The 26,102-nt window shown below is 38.1% G+C and overlaps 2 protein-coding genes across 3 annotated transcripts in view; one reads left to right on the forward strand and one right to left on the reverse strand.

Moving 5' to 3' along the window:
• Positions 1-26,102, forward strand: part of LOC131694290 (negative elongation factor E) — a 315,399-nt gene that overhangs the window by 41,623 nt on the left and 247,674 nt on the right. The gene's annotated exons all lie outside the window — the stretch shown is intronic.
• Positions 6,876-25,381, reverse strand: LOC131694282 (probable serine/threonine-protein kinase kinX). Its single transcript, XM_058982884.1, has 4 exons — positions 25,226-25,381; positions 17,408-18,009; positions 14,384-16,053; positions 6,876-7,119 (listed from the first exon to the last, which is right to left on the reverse strand). Exons 1-4 carry the CDS (start codon positions 25,275-25,277, stop codon positions 7,104-7,106), a joined length of 2,340 nt encoding a protein of 779 aa, XP_058838867.1. The 5' UTR covers positions 25,278-25,381; the 3' UTR covers positions 6,876-7,103.

Below are 26,102 nucleotides of genomic sequence, written 5' to 3' on the forward strand. Positions count from 1 at the left end.
GAATTAGTGAGATGACGGGTTTTATGAGTAATTCCTGTCGGACAAACACACTTTTTGGTGGTTGAATTCGGAAAAACACTGCTGCGGAATAAATTTGCATGACCATTTTGTACACATCTCACACATACAATGTGAAAATGAGTGCACTATCTTAACATAAGATAAGCATCCAAAGTATTAATTTGTCCATAGGACAAATTTCGTGGAGAATTACTAAGATGACGGGAGTTTGAGGGGTTTCTCCTCGGTAGAGCAAGATGGTATTTTCTTGACGCAATAAAGAGATTAATCGGAATATTGTAAAGCGGAATTTATAATATTGATTGTGAAGCACAAAAAACATTTTAAGGTGGTTACGACGACTGCCGTCTGCTGATGAGCGGAACGCAAAACCTTAACCCCCAACTTGCTATGTTTTGGCGGTAAACAACTGTCAAAAAGAGTAACTTGCTAGGATATTTCATAGAAAAGTTATTACGATTCTCAGATACAAGGGTGGAATTGATTGCTGGAATTCATTGTTTTAGGTTCATCCTTAGTTGGAAGGCTATTTTAAACACATATCAAGCAGAATGATTCCAAACGTGCATTGGGTTATTACAAGGTTAATACAATACTAATATTGATATGAAGAGCGATTCTTGATCAGAATTTCAACAAATAAGGGTTTTTTGACTTTTGTAGATTTATGGCTATTTATGAGACATGAAATTGAGTAAATTCAAATAATAGGTGTGATGAACAATATCAAAAAGGTTCGATCTCACGGTTAAGTGAATTAAATCCGTTTTTCGACTTCCCAACATGGCTATTTATGAGACATGAAATTGAGTAAATTCAAATAATAGGTGTGATGAACAATATCAAAAAGGTTCGATCTCACGGTTAAGTGAATTAAATCCGTTTTTCGACTTCCCAACAAAACGGCGAAAAACAATGAGTATCTGATTCGAAAAAGTAATTGATTCGACCTTTCGATTTGAATAATCGTGATAATATTTTTATAAGAAATCTTAGCAAGGTACTATCTGATTCGAAAAAGTAATTGATTCGACCTTTCGATTTGAATAATCGTGATAATATTTTTATAAGAAATCTTAGCAAGGTACTGTTTTCGGCGAAGTTGTTTTGCACATGCTGGAATACACTCTCATAGCATTGGTTTCTGTTTTTTTCCTTTTTTATTTCGACTAATATGTAGTCACATTTTCTTTTTTACTTTTTAACGATATTCTATTAGGTAGATGTTACTGAGTAGGGAAAGTTATGAACATTTAGAGCCGTAGCACTTATGTGAGAGCAAGGATATGAAATATACAGATCGGAAAACTAGAAATACTAGATTCATTAGAAACAGGTTTAAAATCGTACCGGCTAATCTTTTGTCTTCAGCTGGCAAGAGTCGAGATTAGGCAGCATAACTTCGAATCACTCAAGTCTACCAACATGTTTCCTGGCAAAGACAGACTTGTCCCTTATTACCGTGAAAACCGACAAAAGATTACCACTGAAAACCTGTCGAATATTAGCATCAATGAAATTATGCTGTTTATCTCCGTTTGCCTTTCAAATGAGGCTGGGTAGTCGCAAGGCAAACAGAGATGAACAGCATCATTTCATTGATGCTAATCGTCGACGGGTTTTCAGTGGTGATCTTACGTGGCATCTCTTTTGTCAGTTCTCACGGTAAACAGGGACAAGTTTGGCTTTGCCAGGAGATATGTTGATCGACTTTATTGATTCGTAGTTATGCTGCCTAAGTTCTACTCCTGAAGGCATAAGACAAAAGATTAGTCCGTAAGATTTTGGTGTCTTAGTTGGAGTGAAATAGCGATGGAAGTCTAAAAAAATTTTTTGGCGAAAAACAATGAAAATCGTTTTTTTATTGTTTTTCAGCCAAAAACAGACAAAGATCAAGCCTTTAGCGTGGAATCTTTTTTGAACCACGCTCAAAACAGCAACTTGCGGACTTTATTCAGTCGAGCAAACAATCGTTCGTGAATGTTAACTCCGGCGAAAGCATAAATGTTCGTTCATATGCTGACGTTGTCCAAGCCAGTGTGGGCCTCACCGCATTAAGAAAAGCTCCCATCATACCTGCAGATGATCTTCCGGTGCACAAACAGTCAAAATCTAATAATTGCAACTTCATGGAACTAGGTCAACTTCGGTCGGTTTTTGACTGTTCCACCTAGCAACTTTGGAAATCAAAACACGTCCAAAAGCGCACCCTTATGTAACTCTGTAGAAGTACACTCAGTTAAGTCCAATGCAATTGTGAGAGCGAACGGTCGTCATTAGACCGATCGAGCATCAAGTCGCGACTGTTACATAGCAGAAAATTCAAAGCAAGCTTGACCCAGATTCTTTGGGTGTCAAAGAAGTATTTTACCGACCTAATGGAGCAGCAATGGTCAGATGCGATTCCCGTGAATCATGCTCTAAGATGGCTTAGTACAGTGAAAGCAAATCTGTCTGAGATTTACAACGTCGACGTTCAGAAAGCTCTAAAGCCCAGAGTAAAGGTTACTACTTTTACTGACGACATCACTGCGGATGACTTCGTGGAAAAACTAGTTCAGCAAAACAAATTTTCAGAGTCTGTCAAACTAACGGTGATACCAACTGTACGTCACGAAAGACACACAGATAATTCGATATCCGCTATTATTGGAACTGATGCCAACACGTTCGAAATGCTGATGCAACTACAACGTGTCAACTTTGGTAGAATGCTATGCAAGGTCTCTGAATGTGTAAACGTGCTTCGGTGATCGGAGTACGGCCATATAACTGACACATGCAAGTTGTCCCCATGCCATCCGATCTGCGCCAAAGGTCACGAGCAAAATGAGTGTGTTTCAGAAATCCGAAAATTCACTAATTGTCACAATGCTAATGCGGCGAGAAGATCAAACGCAAATTGATCATGCTTCCTGGAGCTCTGAGTGCCCACTCTATCAAACTCGACTTAGGCAGTCATGCTGCATCATCGACTACAGTATATAGCAACTAACGCAACACGGCGAAGACGTGCAGTTTGCCAACGGACATAATCAGCCCGATTCTGCCACCAATACCCATTTGTTTGGCACGGAACTTGGATGTCATGGCGACGGCCCTTTCCAATCAGGTAAAGCTATGGAGGATATAGGCCTTTCCAAACTATTTGAGATACAGCTCACCCTGAATTTGGTCAACATTGCAGTTTGCCAACGAACATAATCAGCTTGACTCCGGCACCGACAACCACTTGTTTACCACGGAACTTTTCCGGTCAGATAACTACGCTCTAAACAAGTCAGATCAATTCGAAGAACATGGAACTCCGGTATCCGTTTGCTCAGATAAATATAATTAATAAATATATTATCCGAAGTAGGACATACAGATGCTGTCCCTGTTAAAAACCCACCTCACAGGCTTTTGCTTTCGCAACCGCTGCTCTATTTTTCACTGTTCAACCGCCAGAAGGCTACTTGCAGGGACATCTTAAAATCTACTATCAGAACGTGAGTGGACTACGCACAAAGATTGATGAGCAATTCGTCGCTGCTTCAGATGTCGATCGTTATGTTATTGTTCTGACCAAAACGTGACTGAATGATCAAATCAACTTGCTCCAATTATTTGGCTCAAGGTATTCAGTGTACCGTAACGATCACGATCCTAAAGTGCAGGGAAACGTGGTGGTGGTGTGCTCATTGCTGTCTCTAACCAGCTCTCATCCAAACATAAACATGACACTCACAATCTCGAGCAATTCTGGGTAAATATCTGTGTGAGTGTAGTATATATTTCCCCCGATTCCGCAAGTGATGCAGAAGTTATTCAGAAGCACATAGACTCCGCACTTGACTCCGCAACTTCTATTGAACCTAACACGGCACGTCTACTGTTTGGTGCTTATAACCAACCTGGACTTCTAAAGAGGAGTACCCCCTCCGGGTATGCTTTCTTAGACCCTTCGCAATCAACCTTTTCGAAGTGAATAACAGGTGAAATTGAATGCTGGACCTCCTGTTTATAAATGAAGAAGCTTTATTGAACTTCATCGTTTCGGACGCACTTGAGCCGTTAGTTGCTTCAGATGCACATCATCCGAGACGAGACGAGATGGAGGATGTTAGGGATTTCAATTTTTCCAAGACTGATTTCTCTAGACTTTATAACTCACTACAGGCAATCGACTGGTAGACTTTTTTTAATTTCGCGATCGATGTTGATATAGCCGTAGAAAAACTTTCACAGGTGCTGAAACGGCTTTTCAAAATACATGTGCCTGCATCTCCACCACGACCAAAATCAGCATGGTTCTACAGACAGCTACGTAAACTGAAAAGATTGCGAGCAGCTGTGCTTCCACATTACACCAGGCGACGAAATCTCATTACAAAAAAAAGAGTTTACTCTGTCTGTCTGTGAGTAACAAATCATATAGCTTCATCAACTTTTCCGATGTTGAGGTACAGAGGGAGTAATCTTGGACCGTTGCTTTTTTCGTTATTCTTCAATGACCTTTGATATGTTACGCCTTACGAGTTTACTGATCCCTATTTATTGCGGGTACTGTTTTTTTTACTTATTCGGTATATCCTGGAAGCTTCAGCAGCCATTTGGTGTCCTTATACGAACATTTGAACTAACAAAATTGAAGCAGTGCAAGCCAGATTCCTCCGCTTTGCTCTTAGAACATTGCCGTGGCGTAACCCAGCAGAACTACCACTTTACATCAATTGCTGTCATCTGATCGATAAGGAAACTGGTCAAAAGGCGTAATACAATCAGAGCGGTACTTGTTGGAGAAATTCTCTACCAAATCAATATCAATGTACCCTCCAGAATGATGAATGAATGATAGGTTTTTACGCGCATTCGAGGTCTGCTTCTGAAGTGAATCTTGGAATTGGCTTTTCCCATTCAAATGAGCCGAGATCCAGACTATCCAGCTTTTACTTTTATAATGGCGGCGGCCAACATCGCCCAGTGCGCACTATGGTATTAGTTCTTATTCTGACAATAATTTTTTACACCATCCGCTCAATAAGACGAAGCCTACCCACAGCGAAGGCCCACATTCCTAACAAAGCGTTGTTATAAAACTGGCGCAAACAAGTATTGTCAAAATAAGGGATGCGTAACGTATTACGAACAAGACGACGTATTAGGCCACCATTATAACAGTAAAATCTTTAAAGAAATTTTGATTTTAGAAAAACAAGCTTTCCGATGTCACTTTTGTCGAAGTTTATAACAGAAATGATTATTTCAATTCGTCATTTGTCATTACCTAAACAATAAAGAAAGAGAACAGAATATTGCTCATTCTTGAAGGCTCAAAAAGTGGATACAAGTCACCACCACGTTGGAATTTATTTTTAATCACCTCGAGAGTTTTTCATCCGTCCCTATTGTAGAAAATTTATTTCCTCTTGTTTTACTGAATGAAGTGGGAAACAATACTTGGCAAAGATATTCGTTCGCCGCTCACAACGAAGGCAAAGATGCTTTTCTGCTCAGGACTAAAAATAAATTTTGATTCCTCTATTATGAGAGCAAGTCTACGTGGACGAGAACTGTTTGTTGTCAATTTATCTTCTACTTAGTGGTTATATTTTCATTTTTGTTTCAAAATTTTTATGTACTACAGCACAAAGGCTAGTCGCTATTGAGTAAAGTTTAGATTGTTATTTTTTTACCTTTCGAAAAAATGGTGTTCGTTTGTGAGTGTCTGACCGCAGTCATTATTACACATTCCGTGAATGAGCCGGAAAGTGAATCAATTACATGATATAGTGTATGTTTGAAAACAAGTGGCAGATTTAAACCCTCAGGCTACAGCTACGAAACAAATGCCATTATGGATTTCAAATTGGGGTGAAGATCTTTGATACGTACTATGGGGATGATTTCAGTTTTTTTCTATAAAGGCTGTATCTTAACGTTTGTATTTTCAATTGTAATTTTATGACATCTGAGCATACATGCATCGTTCTTTTTTAATTTTTTCGACGTCCTAAAATTTTGGATTTTTCCATCATTTTGTTTAATCAAGGAAACCTTGCGTAGTTTTCAGTCAATTCATGGTTGACACAATCGTCTATCCGAAACTATCACTATTCAGTATTCGGGAAGAGTTTCATATGACATATTCTCTCCATTACCAGCTGCATACAAACCGAATAAAAACTGTCCGCAACGAAGCTACCGTCACCGCTCTGAACAAAAGTATGACCGAAGTCCAAATTCTGGGCTTATTTTTCTTCAAGTATGTCGACCGAGCCTTGTTGTTTCCAAACGGTTTCACACAAGAAGACTGGCGGTCTCAAAAAGTAGAATTGAAGACGAATTATAGGGAGAAAGAATAATGTTTGGGTTTTTTTATGGGGCTACATTACATTTTGATATCCCGCAAACAACGGAGCTAAAGGTGAGGCTCATGAGTTTTCTTCAGTCGACCTCGAAGAAATGACCATGAAATGAAAGTCGTAGTCGCGGTAGACATCCAAAACCTTTTATTCAAACATTATATGTAATACGCTAGCAAAATAAACAATAATTGTGCAATCATTCCCAAACGGGAAATAAATTTGAACAGCACATACCTAACATGAAAGTTTAATATTTTTAGTGTTTCGGATGCTCCTCGTCAGTAGCTTAAACCAACTTAATGCTAATTAGATAAGTCCAAACCAGCACCAACTCGGCGCTGGTTATTAACACCAATTGGTGCTGGTTTGGACTTATCTAACAGGCATTAAGTTGGTGTTAGTTACGGACGACGAGATCCCGAAACACTAACAAAACATAACAAACAACAATTGCTGTCAATGATTTTTTATATGTTTTACATCAATTTAAAAAAAAAACTAAACTCTTGATGTTACTAAAACACTTTTATTTTGGATTTCAATACATAGATGTAAATTCGTGGAATCGTAGAAAAATTCTCTTGTTGCGCCTGAAAATGTAGTTAAGACTAAATACTCTCTCCAAAACGTCTTCTTCACTCAGCTTGTTGTATTCACCAGCAAACCAATCCATTTTTGGTAAGGAAATATCACAGATTCTGACGATGTTGTTCGGCTTTTGTCACGCGTATATCATACACAGCAAAACCTGATGGTACAGAAATATTAACGACACCGTTTATAAACACCACATTGTGACAATTTTTTTTTTGATCTAGCGAATTTACCTTTCTCTATTTATTTAGCACGTGATTGGATACTTGTACACTCTTGGGAACAATACATGTACACACTGCATATATGCAAGAATTTGTATTGACAATAAGCAATATGGTTGTGTACTACGCTAACCAGCAAATATGTATAATACAATACTTTTTATAAGTAAAACAATGTACTAATATTAGCAAACACATTTATCAGATTTATGATGAAATTGATTGAAATGCTTATTTGATTGATATCGAATCAGGGGTTATTCTTGAATTTGATTTTATTTTTATTGAGAAGTAATTAACCTGAAAACGAAGGTCCAAATAACTCCAGTGTGCAGTTCACTAAAATATTAAATCAACTGGAGCCATGTAAATTGTTAAGTGTAACAGGTGGCTCTTGCATTTAAAACGCATCCATAACAAATGTGAATATTTAAAAATATTTCGCTCAGAAACCAAACGCCCGAGCAAAGTTACATACTTGCAAGGTCTAGAAGTTCCCCATCAGTAATAAATGGTAATTTTTGGCATGTACATTTTCGCGCAAACTGTATCTATAGTTTGTCACCAAATCTTTTTGTTATATAACAGATCATGAAACATAGGTCAAAGCTGACTATTAACAACCGGTAGAATTTAATATTTATGATAAGTTGCTGCATTTTTTCGGAATCCACTCAAAAAACTGATTTAGCAAGCAATTTGTAGTTGTGGTAAATTAAGTCAAACACACTACCGAAATTGTGAGAATCAGTAAATTTATCTATCTCTACTCCTTCAGCAGCAAGATTTCTACGTGCATTTTCAGAGGTGTGGAGCTGATATGGCTTTATGAATCACAGATGATATATGCGAAAGCTATGAACTATGAAGTCTGCCAAAATAAAACGGGCTGGAGCCCGATGCGTACTCAACCTTCTCAATTAGAGAGAGGAGGCCAACTAACTCATTAGTGTTTATTTTGTTTGAACAACCAGGTTCTACCTATATATCGATCGAAGCAGTGTATAGAGGGGAACAGTGCCTAAGACGGACACCTTAAGGTTAAATAGCAAATTCGACTCATCCATGGATGCATTGCTCGCAAATTACACGTAAACCGGGATTTGAGATCATGTTGCATCAACATAAGAGCTTATACCAATAAATTATCAAACAGAAATATGTTTTACATAGTTATGAAAATGAGGCCCGAAGTCGTCATTTCAGAAGTGGTATGGGAAAGATGGACACCTGGGGTGGGTAAAATGAACATGCATCATTGGTAAATATGGTCATAAGATAAGGGCAGAGTGGGACGCTTCTCGACCAATAAATTTTGTTTTCTGTCAGTACATCACAATGTAGCGATAACAAAAAATAACCCAAGGGTATCCAATCTGACGGCATTCTGTATTTTTCGCCAATCAAGTGTTAACCAGATCAGAAACACATAACAAATAGATTTCAAAACTATATCTCGCGTTGTTACTTGTTATAGTTTTCTGTTATTTTAACTAATAACGAGACCAAATTTATAACACGATACGTTACGAAATTCGTATTCTGTTATAATCTTGTTATTTCTTTCTATTCGGAAAATACCCAGTATGCACACTAAGAAATATTTCACGAGATCGAGGATTTTTAGGTTTTAATCGTTATTTTCTGCAATCAAAAAATTATACCCATTACCACGCTCTCGAAAAAACATGGAGGCCATCCATATACCACGTGAACAATTTAGGGGAGGGTAGGAGTCACGAAAAAGTCCACGCTTGTCCATGGGGAGGGGTGGGAGTATTGGAAATTTCCACGTGGACTTTTCATTATAGTTTTGCCTTTTATAAGGAAATGAAATAAATTTATACCTATAGTCATTGGTGTGAGTGTGAGCTGAACTTTCTCCTAACAATTGTTTCTACCCACTGTGTGATTTAGTGATGAGTGTCGATACCCAGCGAAAAGCAACCTCTCTGCGATCGAACTGTTTTGCTGTCCCGTAAGACCAGTTATTCGGGAAGTGGAACAATTACTAAAAGTGCAGATGGAGCTCATTCTGACAGAAGTGAAAACCTTACAAATGCACCATATCTAACATTGTGTGCTGATTATACTCAAGAACATTAACTAAGCTGAGTCATTCGTTGCAGAAAACCGTCGAATGTGGGAATGTTAAATATAGCATGCCCTTATACATTGACAACGACACTGTAGCTCGCGTAACTCTGACAGTGTGATTAAAAGATACAGGCAAAAATTCGCAGATGTAGACTCCGTTACACACAATACATGGAGCAATTTTTTTGCGGGCATTCCTAAGTATTCGTGTGGTGAGAATGTGTGTGACCAAGCTAATTTCCTCATACATAACCATCACAGTGTTATCAAACATTGATGTTTCCATTCATCAGACAACACGGGTTACGCACCTAGATTAAATTCCTAGGGTAGTTCTGCACGCAGACGCTACACCTCGGAAAGCCCTGCGCAGAAACTGTTGAGGAAAATTCAACCAATCCAACTAAAATCAGCACACAACCACCTTACGCTAAAACACCAACAGTTGGAAAACCAACATTTCCAGATCAAGCTTTAGCAAATATCCATTCAACAACTATCTCGTCTAATGTCCAGCTAACAACCAGCAACAGCAACAACGAAGCGAAAGCTGAAAAAGACGGACATTCAATAGCGAGCCATAAAAGTTAGACATAAACTAGAACATCCGATCGCGAACAGCAGGAAAATAGTACAGATGAGGACATGGACGTGAACGATAACGCGAAAGAAGACAAACCAATCGAACCTCAAGTTACAATGGACAACACTGAAAATATTTCACCGCCTAGAAAAAATGATCTCAACACCCATCGGCAAGCTGCATCTAAAAGAGTTAAATAATATAATTTAGTTTTTTTTTTAAATTTATTGCAAAAAAAAAACAATCGGCCTCGTCGAGCAACCGCAATGGGGCTAAATATATTTATTAATAACAAAAACCGGTGATTATAATGCAAAAGTTGACTATAAATATCAAGGGGAAATTTTCGGACTAGGCTTGTTTACTATAAGAATCGGTTGGAAAACATTCAGCGTAAATTTTTGACACAAAATAACCGAATTTTACAGAGTTAATTTAGAGAGACTTTCTTTAGCCGACTTTTAATGTTAAACGTAACGATGTACGAATTTTTATTCAAACTTAACTAGGTTTTATGCTGGACATTCATACTCGCCGACTGTTTCGGAAAGTTTCAAGAAAGTCTTACTCAAAGACTTAGGTCCGAATTTTATGTTTGGAGTTTTCAGCCAACTTTTATATTCTAATAGAATTACATGGATTTTACAAACCCTGGTAGGAAAATTTTCATTCTTGGCCTCTCCAATTAGAGAGTAAATCATCCAACTTCAATTTACTTTTTATTACAAACGTCTCAAATCTCGCTCCGGATGACCTTACTAGCTAGCGACATAGGACATAGTTTAATCACCCTTTTCGAGTGACCATTTTTTAGCGTTAGTTCTTTTCGTTCCAATGAATCATACGTCGCAACGTAGAAACTCACTTGAGTAATAGCGATCAAAGGATAGTGTCAACAGAACACGGGAGAGGGCCTTATAAGCGGTATTGAGGATTGATATGCGCCAATAAATATATCACAGTCGAGCCTAAGGTCCTTTTTGTAGATTTAACAACAAACCTTTTTTGTATACCCAATCCAAATTAATTTTTATTCCATCTCAGATCATCACGGTTACATGGTGGAGAATTTGGTGTGCCAGTTACGCATGACCACTAGCAGTTCGGCCATGATTACGTCTATTGTTTTTCAGACTTTCTAGTTTTGTCTTGTGCTTGTCCACCATTCGCAATCCCTATTTTGTCACTTTTTTGTTTAATTGGTTGCTCATTGCGTTCCTTCGAATTGTCCGTCACTTTTTCAAAGGGTGTTTTTTTAAAGAGCGTCTTCCAAACAGGGGCTTTCGTCTTCGACGTCCAGGCTTGTTATTTGCTCACACAATGTGCCACAAAGAGCGAAATACACCGATTAAGAATAGAGCAGCACAAAAACACTGCGATGTTCAGAACGACCGCACAAAGAGAAACTTGAAAACGAAAAAGAGAAAGATCTGTGCACCAAGAGCTGCACAATTTCGTTCAAAGAGTCACCTTGAAGAGCCACTTTTTTGTGCCTCCCCTCACTGGAAAGCAGGTAGGGAAGCGAGTCAAATTACAATTCAGATAAAATTTGATCGGAAGAACGTTTTTTAAAATGTTTTTTGGTTGCCTTATCTGCTTCCGTGCGCGTGGGACCAAGATGCACACTAAAGAGCCTCTTTATTTCTACTCTTTGTGGTGTGCAGCCATAGAGTAGAATACACATATGGGAGCAACACATATCGGAGTGAAGAGGTTTATTGTGAAAGAGAAGAGCGGTGGTTCGCATGAAAAGTGCAAAGAGCGTTTTTTATTCTTTCCTTTATTTGCTCTAAGGTGCATTACATCCCTGCCGACGTCAAAGTATCAAAGTAATTTTTACAGTTTTGTTATCAAAATATGAAAATAGTACGTTAATTTACGGAATATCTTTGGTACTCGCGGTCTACTATCTTTCTCTGGACAAAATAAGTTTAGAGGCCGTGTGACATCCGGCGGGTTTAAGTAACTCAGCCAAGAAGAATTGATCCACTAGGCTCCTGCTCCCTTGTCGGTAGAGGCGACCCTAAGTCACGGTGTATCTTCATGCCGAGGAATGAATAGCTGGAGGGATTAAAAAACGCCAGTCATGAACGACATATCATTGGACTTGCCCTTACTGCCCTGAGTCAGGCGAATCTCCATCATTGTGGACGTTTGATCCCTCGCAAATCGTGAAAGTTAAGAGATAGTAATGACCTATACAGTTTTGAGGGTTCGTTATATGCAAACATATTAGGGGTCTTCTTGTTACTATACTAGCAGCACAGCTTAATCTGCATCGCCACTATTTTCCTTCTTTTTAAGCTGTTCGCACACGAGACGACAGGACACGCGCCACCAGAAATGTTCTCTATGGATTTTGTTCTATCTATTCCAACGCTGTTGATGTTGCCAACGTTATCTGATATTAAGAACAATAATCAATTTGTACTATTTGTAAATTCGTTAATTTTTCGTAGGGAAACGGAATGTACCGAAGATATTCAGGCCGATTACACATTAAGTGTCGTTAGTAACGTACTTAAAAGCAGTCAGAGAAGGTCATTTTAGAACTATTTATTCGACGCGTTCTTGCTCTCAAACCAAGACTAGGTAATCTCACAGGTCAGTGAGATGTGTCAATGATGTATTTTATATATGACATTTCATGTAAACAGGTTCAGAAGACCTAGAAATCTAATAAAGAGTTTCTGAATATACTCGTCCAATCCAAAACGCAGTACTTCAAAATCAACGGTCAGCACCATCGGCGTGGAAGTTTATACCAATGACGGCTGGCTTACGCTTGTGATACGTAATTGCAAGAAGCATGGAAAACATTAGATCGCGAGCCCAACTGTATATTCGATTTTTTCTGGCATTACACCGGTGTAGTGCAAAAAAAGAGATTGACTGCTCACACCCAAGTTGGAATGAGTGTAGCACCGACTACACTTTTCTAGTGCACAGTCAAAAATGAAAATGCCATGAGTTAGATTTAACATTGACATTGACGTCAGCGGCAGGAGAGAGGTATGACCCCTCAAGACGTAGTATGCGAGCAGACAAAACGATAAACGTTGCGAAAAAAGATCTGCACGCGGTATAGAAAGTGCGCTTGATCAGACCGAAGCTCCCTTATTTGGTTATTATTTAATTGGAATTGGTTACTAGTTGCCAAATCAGCTGTCATCAACGTAATAAAAGTGTTCAAGGAACGTTTTGTCGACAGCAAGCAAGCCAGCGTTAAATCGGAAGCCATAGAGACAATAAATTGGTGGTCTATAGTTTTAAGCGAAACCCCACCTCTCCGTCCGTCTTCAACCGTGTATCGAGCTCATCGCAAGATTTATAATAAGGTAATGATTCTAAGTCGTGACGATAAACAAAACAAGATAACCAAAGCACAATCTCGCAACTTGTACATAAAGCGGTATGTCAAACTAGACTAGAAAAAGGCTACATGGGCAGAGTTTTATAAGACGACCTGAAGTGAACAAGTGGCAGACATTCTCAAACATATTAAACTGTGAAAGTTCACTAAAAATAACAGCTTTGGCAGGCTATCTGTACCCGTAGCGACATATTTATTGCCACCGGAACTATCAACCAGAAAACTAAAAGGAAAAAAATAATATTTGGAAAAAGGAACACAAATGTGTTTTTGCTATTTTGGTTGAACAAAAAAAAACGCCAGTGCTCCCTTCGTCTAATCGAGAAATATTGTGCCATCGACAAGCGGAATCTAAAAAAGACTCAATTGTTAAAGTTTAGTACAATCTAAAGACTTTCGTATGAAAAACATGTCACAGCACTGTGTATCACTAAGACCTCTCGAATAAAGGGGTGTCCACTTTCTAAAAACAGGTTCGTAATATATTTGTGTTCATTCTGGCAGGTATTGCTCTACATAAGGATCCGCTCTATAAGCTTCTCTTGTTACAGTGGTGGTTTTATCAATATCTACGTCATCGTCATTTTATACTAATTGGTCAAACCAAATTTGGACAACTGCATCGAAAAGTAGACTTGATAGGGTAGGATCGAGTAAGGAGAGGATAATTAAGGTTCGAAAATTGAAAGATTGATGAGGTATTAGGATATTTTCGGATATTTGGATGATTTTTAAACAAGATGGATGACGCTGAAAGCTGATCTGCGATTCGTCTATTTATGAAACAGTGGCTCTTTAACTTTTGATAAAACCAATATATTTCATCGAGTTAAATCATTCGCGTCATGCTAACTACTGAATAGAATAGTATGCGACTGACACGGTACGAGCAACAATTTTGAATTATGTTTAGCATTTGGCACAGTACCAGAGTTGAAAGCTAGCCAAGCACTAACAACGACTAGACAAAAGATGCGTCAGTTTTCTGGCATTCAAATTGGGTTACCCTTCCGGTCCGATTTTCAGCTTTGAACTGCCTCTAAACATTCAGAATATACCTTCAAAATTTCGTACTACAAATTCCGCATTTTTTGTCATTCACGTGGGACTACTATAGCAACAAATAAATTTTTTCACATACCTCATCTTAGACCAGCGTTCATCGATCACGGGTTTGGTTTCCACAATTGGCGTTGAAAATTTATCAGCTACAGGTGTTTCTGTATTTAGCAGTTTTTCTTCCACTGGCGTTAACTGAAGTCTTCTTTCGGCTTCGGCTAGTAATCGCTCTTCTGCAGGATTTAGCTCAAACTGCTTAGGGGGAACTTTTTCCTCGGAAACCTTTTCATTTGTAGGTGTTTTACTGTCTGCTTCGTCGGTAGTTGTTATTTCTTGATCTTTGAAAGTTTCCAGCGCCGCTGGAACGTCATTTTGCTTAAGGGAGTTCAGTTTCCTGGTGCCTGCATTATCAACACTACCAGTGTCGCTCTCCTCTGCCAGCGTAGATAGTAAAGTTCGTCTAGCTTCCTCGTCCGAAGATGTGGAATCAATCGATGAAATTGGAGCCATTAAACCAAGACACGGTATCTTCTCCTTTTCATCTTCCGAGGACTGTTGAAGAATCTCGTCCAACCGTTGTTTACGACTGAGCATATCGTTGACAACTTGTTCGTCCTGCATTTGTAACGAAATCTTGATTTTGTCGTTGCCTAGCATCTCTCCAACGATTGGGTCGAATCCGTCGATTTCATGCTGTCGTTTAAGCTTTGTTTCAACAATAGGTTTGGGTTGTGAAAGCTCCGCTTTTGAGACCGCGTTGTCGTCAATGTCTTCATAATGATGTTCTTTCTTTTTGCGAGGCGCCTTTTTGGGTGGTTGTGCCTTTATTTCTTCTTCTGGCATGAGTAAAACTTGAGGCACTTCAACGTCAACTTTAGGTATTACCACTGTTGTAATCTCTTTAGGAGATTCAATTATTTCATACCGTTGCTCCTCAACTTCCATTCGATCAGGCTTAACTGTTTCTACTGGAAGTTTTTCTACGTCTTTCGAAATCTCTTCTAATTCGTGAGGAGGCAAATCTATTATTTCGTCGGGCACAACTGTTGTCGTCTCCCCAGTCACCTTTTCAGGGCTGTCTGTTTCGTCTTCGGCAGTGGTAGAATCCATTATGTCATCGCTTGGTTGCCGTACTACGTAAGCCGGAATTTCGCGGTTTCCGAACCTAGGTGATTCACGTAGTGCCAAAATTTTATGCTTTGGTAAAGTAGTTGGTGGTTCCGAAGCTGCTTTTTTTCTTCTGAGAGTATTCATTTGAACCTTCGCTTTGTCGATTTGTTTATCTGCCATTGATTTGGCTCTTTCCAAAGATCGACTAACGAATGCTCTTGTTCTTTTGCCTTGTCTAGTTAGACTGTTACTGAAGCTTCTGATACTCGGATGTTCTTCGAGAAAATGTTTTGCGTGCGCTTTGAACTCTGTTTTCAGTCCGTGCGGTTCATGGGATGCAGCACGTGATCTGCTGCGCCTGGGAGATTCTGGATGACCATTGCTTGCTCCAGGCGCAATATATGATTCTATTTCACTAGGACTTGAAGTATCAGGGGGAGGTGATTCAGTCTCATGTATTTCGGTTGGTTCGCAGTCATTTTCGGTTCTAGCTTTTTTCTCTGCGCGAGAACTTCCATCAATCAGATGTTCTTCGACTTTACGACGACGATTCATTGGGGAGTGTTCATACCGCAAAATGATTTCTGGCTCGTCGTCTGGCCCAAGCGGTTCTTTGTAGAGATGTGTCCATGGGTATCCACCCTGAAATCAAACAATTAAATATATATTAGCACATATAGCCTCATGTTATTTATGTGTATTAAGCGTTTTGCGTGAAGCAACATTCGATTGGTAAGGCATCTCAGCCACTCACTTGATTGTTAATAAGGTTAAGATAGGGGATAAAATTATCTAACTAATCAACCCCGTTGTCTATTGAAATTATCTTGGATATATCATAAAACTACATATATCGCGAAGTTGTATAAATAGATATTACGAAGTTGTAGAAACAATTCAAATATTTAATACGACTAAGTAGACCATGTGTAGGGCGATCTGATCATAAACATAAATCTTGGCACCAGTCACTATTGTTCAAAAGATTAGGCATATATGTCCGTTGCTAAGCATTGCGTGTATCCAGTTCGTGATATATGAAGATACTCCATGACCTCGTGTTGCTTCCAAAATGGATTCGAAAGAAAAACTCAAATGAAGTCAATAGCTATCGAGAAAAACTCCTCAACTTGACTGTTTTTAGCAAAAAGCTTTTTCAATGTTGTAGACAATATTGTGTAACAGGGTAGTAGTAGACTTCCCCCGCTGATATGCATTTTGTATTGCATGTAGCGGGTGCTCGCCCAAGCTAATATCCCGAGTGTAGTGGTCGATTAAACGTTCCATTGATTTAAGGGGGGAGTAGGTAAGACTGATCGGTCTATAGCTCTTTACCCCCTCATATGTGACGCGGCCACCTTTGGGAATGACTTTAACAGTCACTTCCCGGCACGCTACTGGAATGTATCCTGTTGCAAGACAACAAATTAACTTTTTCAAAATATGCTTGAAGTGTTCATATCCTCTTTGTAGCAAAACTTTCAATCGTCTACTTGATCGATTCGGTTGTCACAATTCTCTAGAATCAGAACTACCTGAAAAGAACTCAGAGGCAGTCGTCAGTGATGGCTCCGTACAACCTGGAAAGTGTGTGTCAAAAAGACAGTCAAGTAATACAGTCTCGCTGAGACTTGAGACATTTGTGCAGACGCTTTTCCTAGCACTTTGCTCAGAAGATCGAATGACATTTGTGTATGCTTTGCGACCCAACTTAAAGGCCTCCGACCCGTCTCTGCGTCTGCGATGGCTAGCACTTCTACATAACTTTTTGAGTTGCAATGTTTTATCAATGTTTGCGCACTGATTCGAGGTCACTGGAGAAAATTATTACACTCTAAAAGTCACATACTATTTGGAAAAGGAAATAAATCTTTAATGCTTTACGATAAACAGAACTCGTCGCTACGATAGCTGTTGTATATTACCACGAACCTAGCGCGTAGCGGTTAGAATAGCTGATGCGTGTTCGGATAGCGGAAATTGGCCGATACCTTACTTCACTTACCTGTTCCTTCGATTTTTTAACTTCCTCCCATAAATAGGTTTGCGGGGGAATAGAGGGCTTCTCGGCAAGATCTATACCATGATGATTTTCCGTTGCATCAAGATGATTGTCGCTTCCAGCAAAATCACATGGCAGAGACTCCTGAGGCTCGTGTACTGACTCTGTTTCTTCGACGTTTTGTTCTGTGGCGATTTCCGACGTTACAAGTTCAAGCGCTTTAGCGACCACCTCAGTATCCGAAGTTTTCTTATCTACTAGTTCAACCGCCTCATTGGTGGGTTCTTTGACCTCTTTGGACACTTCTGTCTCATCATCATCTTCTTCTTCAATCTCTTCCTCTATCTCCTCTTCGATCTCTTCTTCTTCTTCAACTTCTTCTTCCACCTCTTCCTCTTCTTCTTCTTCGTCCAAATCTTCTTCAGATTCTGCGGTTTGTTTCTTAGATACGGGGTTTACATCTAATTTGACCTCAGCCAGATCACTTTTTTCTTCTTCAGTAGCAGTCTTTTCGGTTGATGGATGCTGTTCTGTGATACCAAGCCGTTGTTCTTCGAGTATGGTTTTCGCTGCCTCATTAGTGCTGCGCAATGACACTAAAGTTGAAAGGGTGGAAAAAGAAAGTAGTAATTAGCAAGTACACGGGAACGAACCAATGCATTTATTAATACCAATGCAAAATGGACATAGGGTTGTACTATGCAATCTCGATAAATCCAATCGACCAATATTATTATTATAATATATTAATATAATAATTTATCTGATTGGCATAATAATATAGTAATAAATCAACGATGATATCAAAACACAGTTGGTTTTATACCATGTTCACTATATTCGGATACATATTCAGAATGACAAAATAATGTAGCAGCTTTCATTTAATTTATGAGTATATTTGGTATGACTTGTTCGATTTTCTTTAGTGGCGTCTGTTGATTTTATAAAGTGGACACCTGTTTGTTTTTTCTGCTCTACAACTTGATGAATAATAAAGAATTCGTACTTTTCGTGTGAACAATAATGCAATTTTTTGGCACGTTTAAAAGTTGTTGAAAAAACGTCATTTTGTAAGCACGGGCCGAGTTGCTGATATGGTTCGTAGATTAATTCTGCATAAGTGGTGCACGGAGAACTTATCTATACGTGATTTGGTCAAAAGCGCGATGAGTTCAAAGTACGCGGTGATGCACAAGACAATAAAATAGTTTGGGGAAACCTGCACATCCTCACGAGTACCAAAATCCCGACAAAAACGTAAATTACAAAAAAGAGAATGCAGCCGTCCGTGTCCAAATATCAAGCAAGATGCTTTTCGCTCACGACTTGTCCCTCTTTACCGTGAGAACCAACTGGTTTGTCTTTGCCAGGAGACATGCTGGTGGACTTGAGTGATTCGTAGTTATGCTGCCTAAGCTCGACCCCCATCTGCAGAAGACAAAAGTTAAGTCCGTAAGGTATTAAGCCTGTTCTAATGACCCTGCCACTTCTAGTTTTCCGGTCTATATACTTCACATCCTTGCTTTCACTTGAGTACGATGGCTCTAAATTTTCATAACTTTCCCTACCCAGTAATCTCTAGCTAACTGAATGTCGTTAAAATGTATATTGAGATTATTAGTATTTTTAATGTAAAAATGTTTGAGGAACGCGGAACTTTCAAAATTAAAATATATGCATTGAGAGAAAAATTAACTTTTATTCTTTAACTGAAAAGTCCTGTTGGCAGCACAGCCGCCAAAAATTAATTTTTGTAGACTTCTTGAACAATTTTCTTTAAAAACCATCTTGCGGTTTGATTCTAGAGTAAATAGAACCGGTGATATGATCAAAAGAAAATCAAGGGTTTTGGCAATTTGATTAACGGGGGGGGGGGGGGGGAGGGGTGCTTCCATGGCCCGAGGGGTGATTCAATTGACACAAAAATTTGGGTTTTTACCTCCAAATTTGGCTCAAATATATGAAGGTGGATTACACGTGCCTTGATCACACCGCGTGGAATGACTCTTATAATAACGATTGTTTACTGTACTGATTTTTGTAGTAATTGCCACCTGTAATTATGATGCGTTACACGGTTTGTATGATACGTAGCACGGTTTGTTTACCCTCGTTTAAGCGGGATATTTACGATTTGTCGCGCTAGTGCATTGAGTGCACGCTGCTCTGAAAATCTAGCGAAATCGTCTTAGGGGACCAGCGGCTGCTCGTTCGGTAAGCCATATGCGCGACTTCCGGAGGGTTAAGGAAAGTAATATTTCGCTATGTGCTACAATTGAAATGTTGCATTCCACTAAGTCGCTCAAAATGGTGTAAAAAGTTATTTTACTGGAATTTTACCAAATCATTTCACTCTTAGTGGTGCTTATCACCAGCTGCACTAAGGTCTGGTAGATTTTTTCTAATCCAACTGACTAGGTCAACATCAAACGAGCTCTTGCGGTGTTGTTGCTACTCCAGCAGCGATCCTTAACTGGGCTAGGGAGGTGAGTTTAGCCCCTTTGTTGCGAAATTAAAATTTGTTGGTGACGAATAACCGACACCACATAGTGTGATGTCGCAGTTCTGCCTCCTTCGCTTTCCTTCTCCTGTTAGTTGTGGAGGAGAGCAATGCTCGTTCGACCTCCACAGTGAGAGTAGTTGGTGCTTTTGTATTCTTGGCACTTAGTCGGGCAAGTGAAATACTACACCACATTAAACCGATAAAACCGTTCACAAACGTCAAAAATTTGCAGCTTTACTTTAACGTAGTAATAAAAAGCGATTAAAGTGCTCTAAAATGCCGAGCAATCGCTTTGATTCCAATTTCTGTCTCGTTCCACTCAAAATCCACCACCCCTCCAGATCAGTGAAAATTTCCGGATCAAAGCCTCTCCAGAGGTGGCAACCCTACAGACATCACTAGGTACCAGCCAGTTGCTTTAGGCGTTCACACATATTGGGTGAACTATTTGGATTTAATGTCTAACTAATACCAATTTGGTGTTAGTTTAGGTATATTGTCTAACTAACAGCAAATTGGTGTTAGTTACTGACGAGTGGAACACGAAACATTCAAATTCAACTGATATAAATTTTTAATTTAAAATAATTAAAATACAAAATGCACTACAAAAATAACACAATGGCACAGTGTTATGTTACTGTCAATAGGGGTCAACAAAAAGGAAGAGGTTTTGTTGCTTAGAAAAAGATGCCAACTGGAGGATCCTGTTCTAGGTTGAGACTAGAAAGGATTTACTTTCAGAAAATGCGTTTGGAAGTTGACCTAAAAGACAGGGCCGTCCTTAGACGACTCGGAGCCCCTGGGCACTATTGAGCTACGGGGCCCCTTTTATTAAACGAATATAAACAGCTGTCGAAAATGAATATGATCAAAAAAATTATTCCCAGCATTACAGAAACATTTCTACTCCATGCCACGCTCACCTTCATAGCTACGAGACGTTGTTTAAGGATGAATGCCTCCAACAAGAAGAAGGAATGATGGAATAGGGTGGGTTAAATTTCCATTATTGGAATGTTGTCCAAAGTACTTTACATTGTCAGATTTCTTTTCATGAGGTAAGCGATACAAGTGCGTGGAATGTGTCTGTAGCGTTTACACTAGTTAACAAAATAAAAATAAAAATATGTACTTCAATATTCGAACACCATTTCTAATTTAAAATTGTGTGCTGCATCCGAAAATGAGGTCCAATTTACAGTAAAACAGTTGTCTAGTTACAGTGAAAAAATGAATTTTACCTTTAAAATTAAAAGTACGTTCAGTAAAATCCAAATATATTCGGTTGTAGTGCATCGATATGAAATATTATTATGTTGAGTTAAAGGTAATTGAATGCACTTTCGATCGTTAGAACATTTTGTATTAAAGTGACTACTGGTTCTGACGTCATTTACGAATCTATTGAACTTTTTCTAAATTTTTCGTTATTTTTTTAAAGAAAAACGAGTGTGTGATTAATATTTTCGGCAAGATAAAGCAATCCTAAAAATTATATTTTTATGGAAAATTAAAGCCAGCTAATAACCAATGAAAACAAGTGTATTACATAAAATAACACTCTTATGATACAAAATTCGTTGTAAACTAAACCCGCACACGTTATAAAATTTGTACTTTGAAACGCTAGCTTCTCAATTGGGTTTTGTACAATGTTTATACAAACTATACGAATCCGTAGAAATATGTGATACTACATACGTCAAGTATTATTAAATTAATAATTTGTAAAACTTTTAATTTGTGTTCCTTTCTTCCTAGAACATCTAGCAGTTCGTGTTTTAAAACTATGTAGGACATCGAACAAGGCTTATTTTAGGTTTAAAATCTCAAAGTCTGAACTTAACAATGACTTGAATAACGTAAAATATTTTGTAATTGCACTTAGATGTTTTATGCAATATATTGTAGTATGTGTAGTTTTGTAATTGTGTGACCCAGTACAGTAAAATCGGTACATCATAGAAGCCAATATGAATCCAATATAATTTCAAATTATAAACTTCTAGACGTTTTAATAACGTAAAATAAATTGTTAGTAGAACAAAACGTGCCGAAATAGGTGGATAAGTCATCATTCGTGAAGCTAGTGCCCGAATTTAGCATTTTGCACAGTCATCAGCTTTCGATGTGCGTATCAAGGCATTGTGGAGCGTGCAGTTTACAATGTGTTTTGTACATATACGATTCAGTACATGTAAATATTATGCGTATTTTTAATGCCAAATTTTTGATACCATTACTCCACTAAGGCAGAAATTATTGTCATCAGAAGTCCTTAATCATTTGGATAAACGAGTTCGAATATTACCCCACATTATATTCTCTCAAAATTCTTCCATTTACTTGTTTAACAGAATTCTGACATAGAGTCACTCATATATTATTAAACAAGCTTTAGAAAAAATGGAATCGAGACGGTTCAATAATTCGACCCGGAGAAACACAAAAATTGTCATTTTACAAAAAATTTAATGACTTTCGCAATTTTCATCGGATTTAAACTAACAAGTGCTCATTTTCATTGGTTATTAGCAGGCTTTAACTTCCCATAAAAATATAATTTTTGGGATTGCTTTATCTTGCCGAAAATATTGACCACACGCTCATTTTTGTTCAAAAAACGACGAAAAATTAAGAAAAAGTTCAATAGATTCGTAAATAACGTCAGAACCAGTAGTCACACTAAAACAAAATGTTCTAACGATCGAAAGTGCATTCAGTTACCTTTAATTCAACATAATAATACTTCATATCGATGTACTACAACCGAAGATATTTGAATTTTACTGAACGTACTTTTAATTTTAAAGGTAAAATTCATTTTTTCACTGTAACTCGAAAACTGTTCTACTGTAAATTTTTTGGACCTCATTTTCGGATTCAGCACACGATTTTACATTGAAAATGACCACTAGCTTATTTAGTTCAGAAATGCTGTAAACTAGTGTTAGTGTTCATCTTGATATGATAACTTTTGGATGTTTCTGATATGATGAAACTATAAGCATATTCAACTTTGGACTTATGCACATTTTTTTCTCTCAATCAACACTTTGCGTACTGATGGCCGAATAATAATAGTATACCTATTAGGGTTCGCCGTACCGACCCTTTTTGGCGAGACCCGGTACTACGGCACTGAAGCCCTCAGTACCAGCAGTACCGGTAAAGTACCGGCACTCGAATATTTTTAAAAAAAATCGAAATAAGCTTCAAAGTGAAATTGAATGCTCAAACTGATGACCTTATTCTAAGATGATTGATTTGTGCTGATAAAAAAACATGTTTACTGTTTTAATTGATTCGGGATGTCGTGACTCACTTCCGCAGAAAATATTTTTCGTATTCGGCACCTTCTTTTATTTCGAAATCTAAGCCAATTTGAAATCAATAACTGCTAAGCGGTGCGACTTTTGTCGACTTCAACAGATGGTAAATGTAAGAAACACTATTAACAACAGTAAATCAAAGCGAAAATGGTAGTAAATCCGAGCAGGTTGCTGGCATTTCCTCTCTTGATTTTCTGTAAATTGGTTTCGACCTGCATACCAAGGCTCCTTGCTTTCCTGTAAACTATGGAGTTTTGCTGAATTTTCCGATCACCAATAATTACAAATCGCCCCATTTGGAGTAGTTCACCAAGTCTAAAATTGTTAGCTACTAAATCGCTGTTCGTTCTTTTATAAATAAAGGTTTAAGAGCAAACCAAAGACATGACTTAGACTATAGTTTTATTACGCGCCACCCAGTGAATAATGGAAACCAATCAGAATGTCGCTAATAAAAAAAATCATATCAAATTTTTACGTCTCTTACGCTATATGTGAATATTTTGAAATTTAGTACAAGATCGTTAAAATTTAATTTGGACAAAATAGTGCCGGAATTTGAACATACCATTCAGTACAACGGGAGCTAGTAATAATTACCTTATAGAAGGTAATTAATATAATTAAAAGTCATCTTGTTGACCGATATTTTTGTCCACCTAGAGAGTCCACATATTTTTCATAAAAAAATGGAAGATTCCGAAAATACCGGTACTGACTTTTGTTCTGTACCGGTATTACGGTATCAAAAATAGGTCGGTATTCTTGGGATTTTCGGTACCGGCATTACCGGTACCACAAGCCTAATCCCTATTCAACACAAATTGTTGTGTAGAAGACAGCCATTTATATGTTCACTATTCGATATTAGAAGAGGTCAGTACCTTAGTTACCGCGTAAGGTTTGTTTGAAACTACCTTCAAAACTAAACAAAAAAAAACGCGGATCTATCAATATGATCGGTACCATTCGTTTCAATGCCAGTAATGTAAAACAGTCGGAATATAAGAAATGCCGAGTGCATTTTGCCGCGCGCATAATATGCCTTAGCTTTCGTCATTTGCTCATAAAGTGATGCTTTGAATTTAACAGGGAAAAACTGATTTTCGAAATCAAAAGTTTTTTAATTCAGGACCACAAGAATGTTTTGATTGTGTGAAGCACACACCACAATACACGATTATTTATAAAAATATTTGGCCGAGATTCTTCAAATATCTTCAAAAAACACGCACATTTGTTATGACTTATTTAATAAAACCTACAATAAGGCTAGGCTAGATACGTGGAGACAGTTTCACAAGGGCACTTTTAAACATCTTTTTTGAGATTTCACGAACGTTTTCTAAGTCTAAGACTGACCGGGCAGTGTGAAACATGCCAAATCCGGTCAAAGTATGCTGTGTCTTCGTAAGACCTCAAGAAGTTACTTTTGGACGCTTCCATGTGGATATGGGCGTTGAAAGACCAAGATTGAGAAATGAATATTTTGCCTGCTACGAATATTTACAAGTATTCTCTTAAATCTATATTTAATTTTTATATTTCTGGTGAACCAACGAATAAAATTATGTTTTGTTTCTGTCAAAAAATAACCTTAAACTCATAAAATAGCGCAAGTTTTGTAAAAATAGCAATTTTTATTTCGAATGAGTGAAGCGGGGTTCCTTTATTGAAAAATTATCTCAAAAACTCAACGTAGGGGTTAGGTATTTTTTATGTAGAATGCGTATGCAAAGTTTGTAATAGGTAGTTTTTGAATGGCATTTAACACCGCAAATATGTTTTTCCATTTCCAACTCGCGATGCTTCTGCACCCGCCATATTTTAAAGCTATACATAGTAACATACATTGCGAATCCTCCGCAATATGCAACTGATTAGTGTGGTTGACATTTATAGCACATAACAATATTCGGAAACCGGCGCCTTGAATATAATAACGTTTCCCCGATCGACCAATCTTTTTACCATATTGTTTTCGGAACATGCGAAATACACGGTATCTTATGTTCGGGGCCATTCTGATTAGGATTGCACTATGCACTATAACACAATTTCATTTGATAACTTGCAAATGGAACTGCAACGCGTCCCATCTGTCTGCAAATGTGAAGGAATGCATTTTGCGCATGTTTCCAAAATTACCGTAGTTTGCCATCACAGCAAAAAACACGATGATCATTCTCATTCTCTCGCAATAGCGGTGATATCACCAAGGAAACTGCTCTCCAACTTCCGGGCAAAATGTGCTCTCTGCGATTGGTGCGTTACACTAGGGTTAGTAATATTATGAAACAATCCGGTGTAAAACTATAGGTTTATACTGTTATCACATAATCTTTTCCTATACGATCTTTTTTGCGGTTATATCTTTCAAAGGCGGGACGGTTTCTACTCTGTTTACATGATGATAACACATTTGAGGCCGGTTAAGTACGCAGTTCGGATATACGCAACAGCTCAGCTGAAATGCTAATTGTGTACTATATGACGCGAATAGCAGCATGCGGGATATACGGTTGAACTTGAAACCGCCGATGTGCTACTGTGCTTCCTCACGTATTATAGCAGTCCCATATAGGACCGAACCATGGCAAGCATATATTTCTGAATGAGTAGCGCAAATAATCTGTTGCTGAAACCTATTGAATGAGCACTCCTATTTCTGGCTTAGATTTTTTTTCTTGCTTCACCAGTATCGTGTATGAAAAAGTTTGCTTCAAAAATTAGATCATAATGTAATTGGCGAGAAAAATATAAGTTCAAACATTGAAAATCCCAAAATATAACCATTTGCCCTATTTTGCCCCATTTGAGTGCGATTATTACTGCTCACGTCAGGTCT

This window comes from Topomyia yanbarensis, chromosome 3 (assembly GCF_030247195.1).
Source record: "Topomyia yanbarensis strain Yona2022 chromosome 3, ASM3024719v1, whole genome shotgun sequence".
In the NCBI taxonomy this organism is placed as follows: Eukaryota; Metazoa; Arthropoda; class Insecta; order Diptera; family Culicidae; genus Topomyia; species Topomyia yanbarensis.

What these genes read in the sequence shown, in the direction of transcription:
- LOC131694282 (XM_058982884.1), bottom strand. Translation starts at nt 25,277, where the DNA reads ATGGCCCCGAACATAAGATACCGTGTATTTCGCATGTTCCGAAAACAA. An exon ending in CATGTTCCGAAAACAATATG is followed by an intron (nt 18,010 to 25,225) that starts GTAAAAAGATTG and finishes TTTCAACTTTAG; the next exon opens with TGTCATTGCGCAGCACTAAT. An exon ending in CGAAGGAACAGGTAAGTGAA is followed by an intron (nt 16,054 to 17,407) that starts GTAAGGTATCGG and finishes GTTTGATTTCAG; the next exon opens with GGTGGATACCCATGGACACA.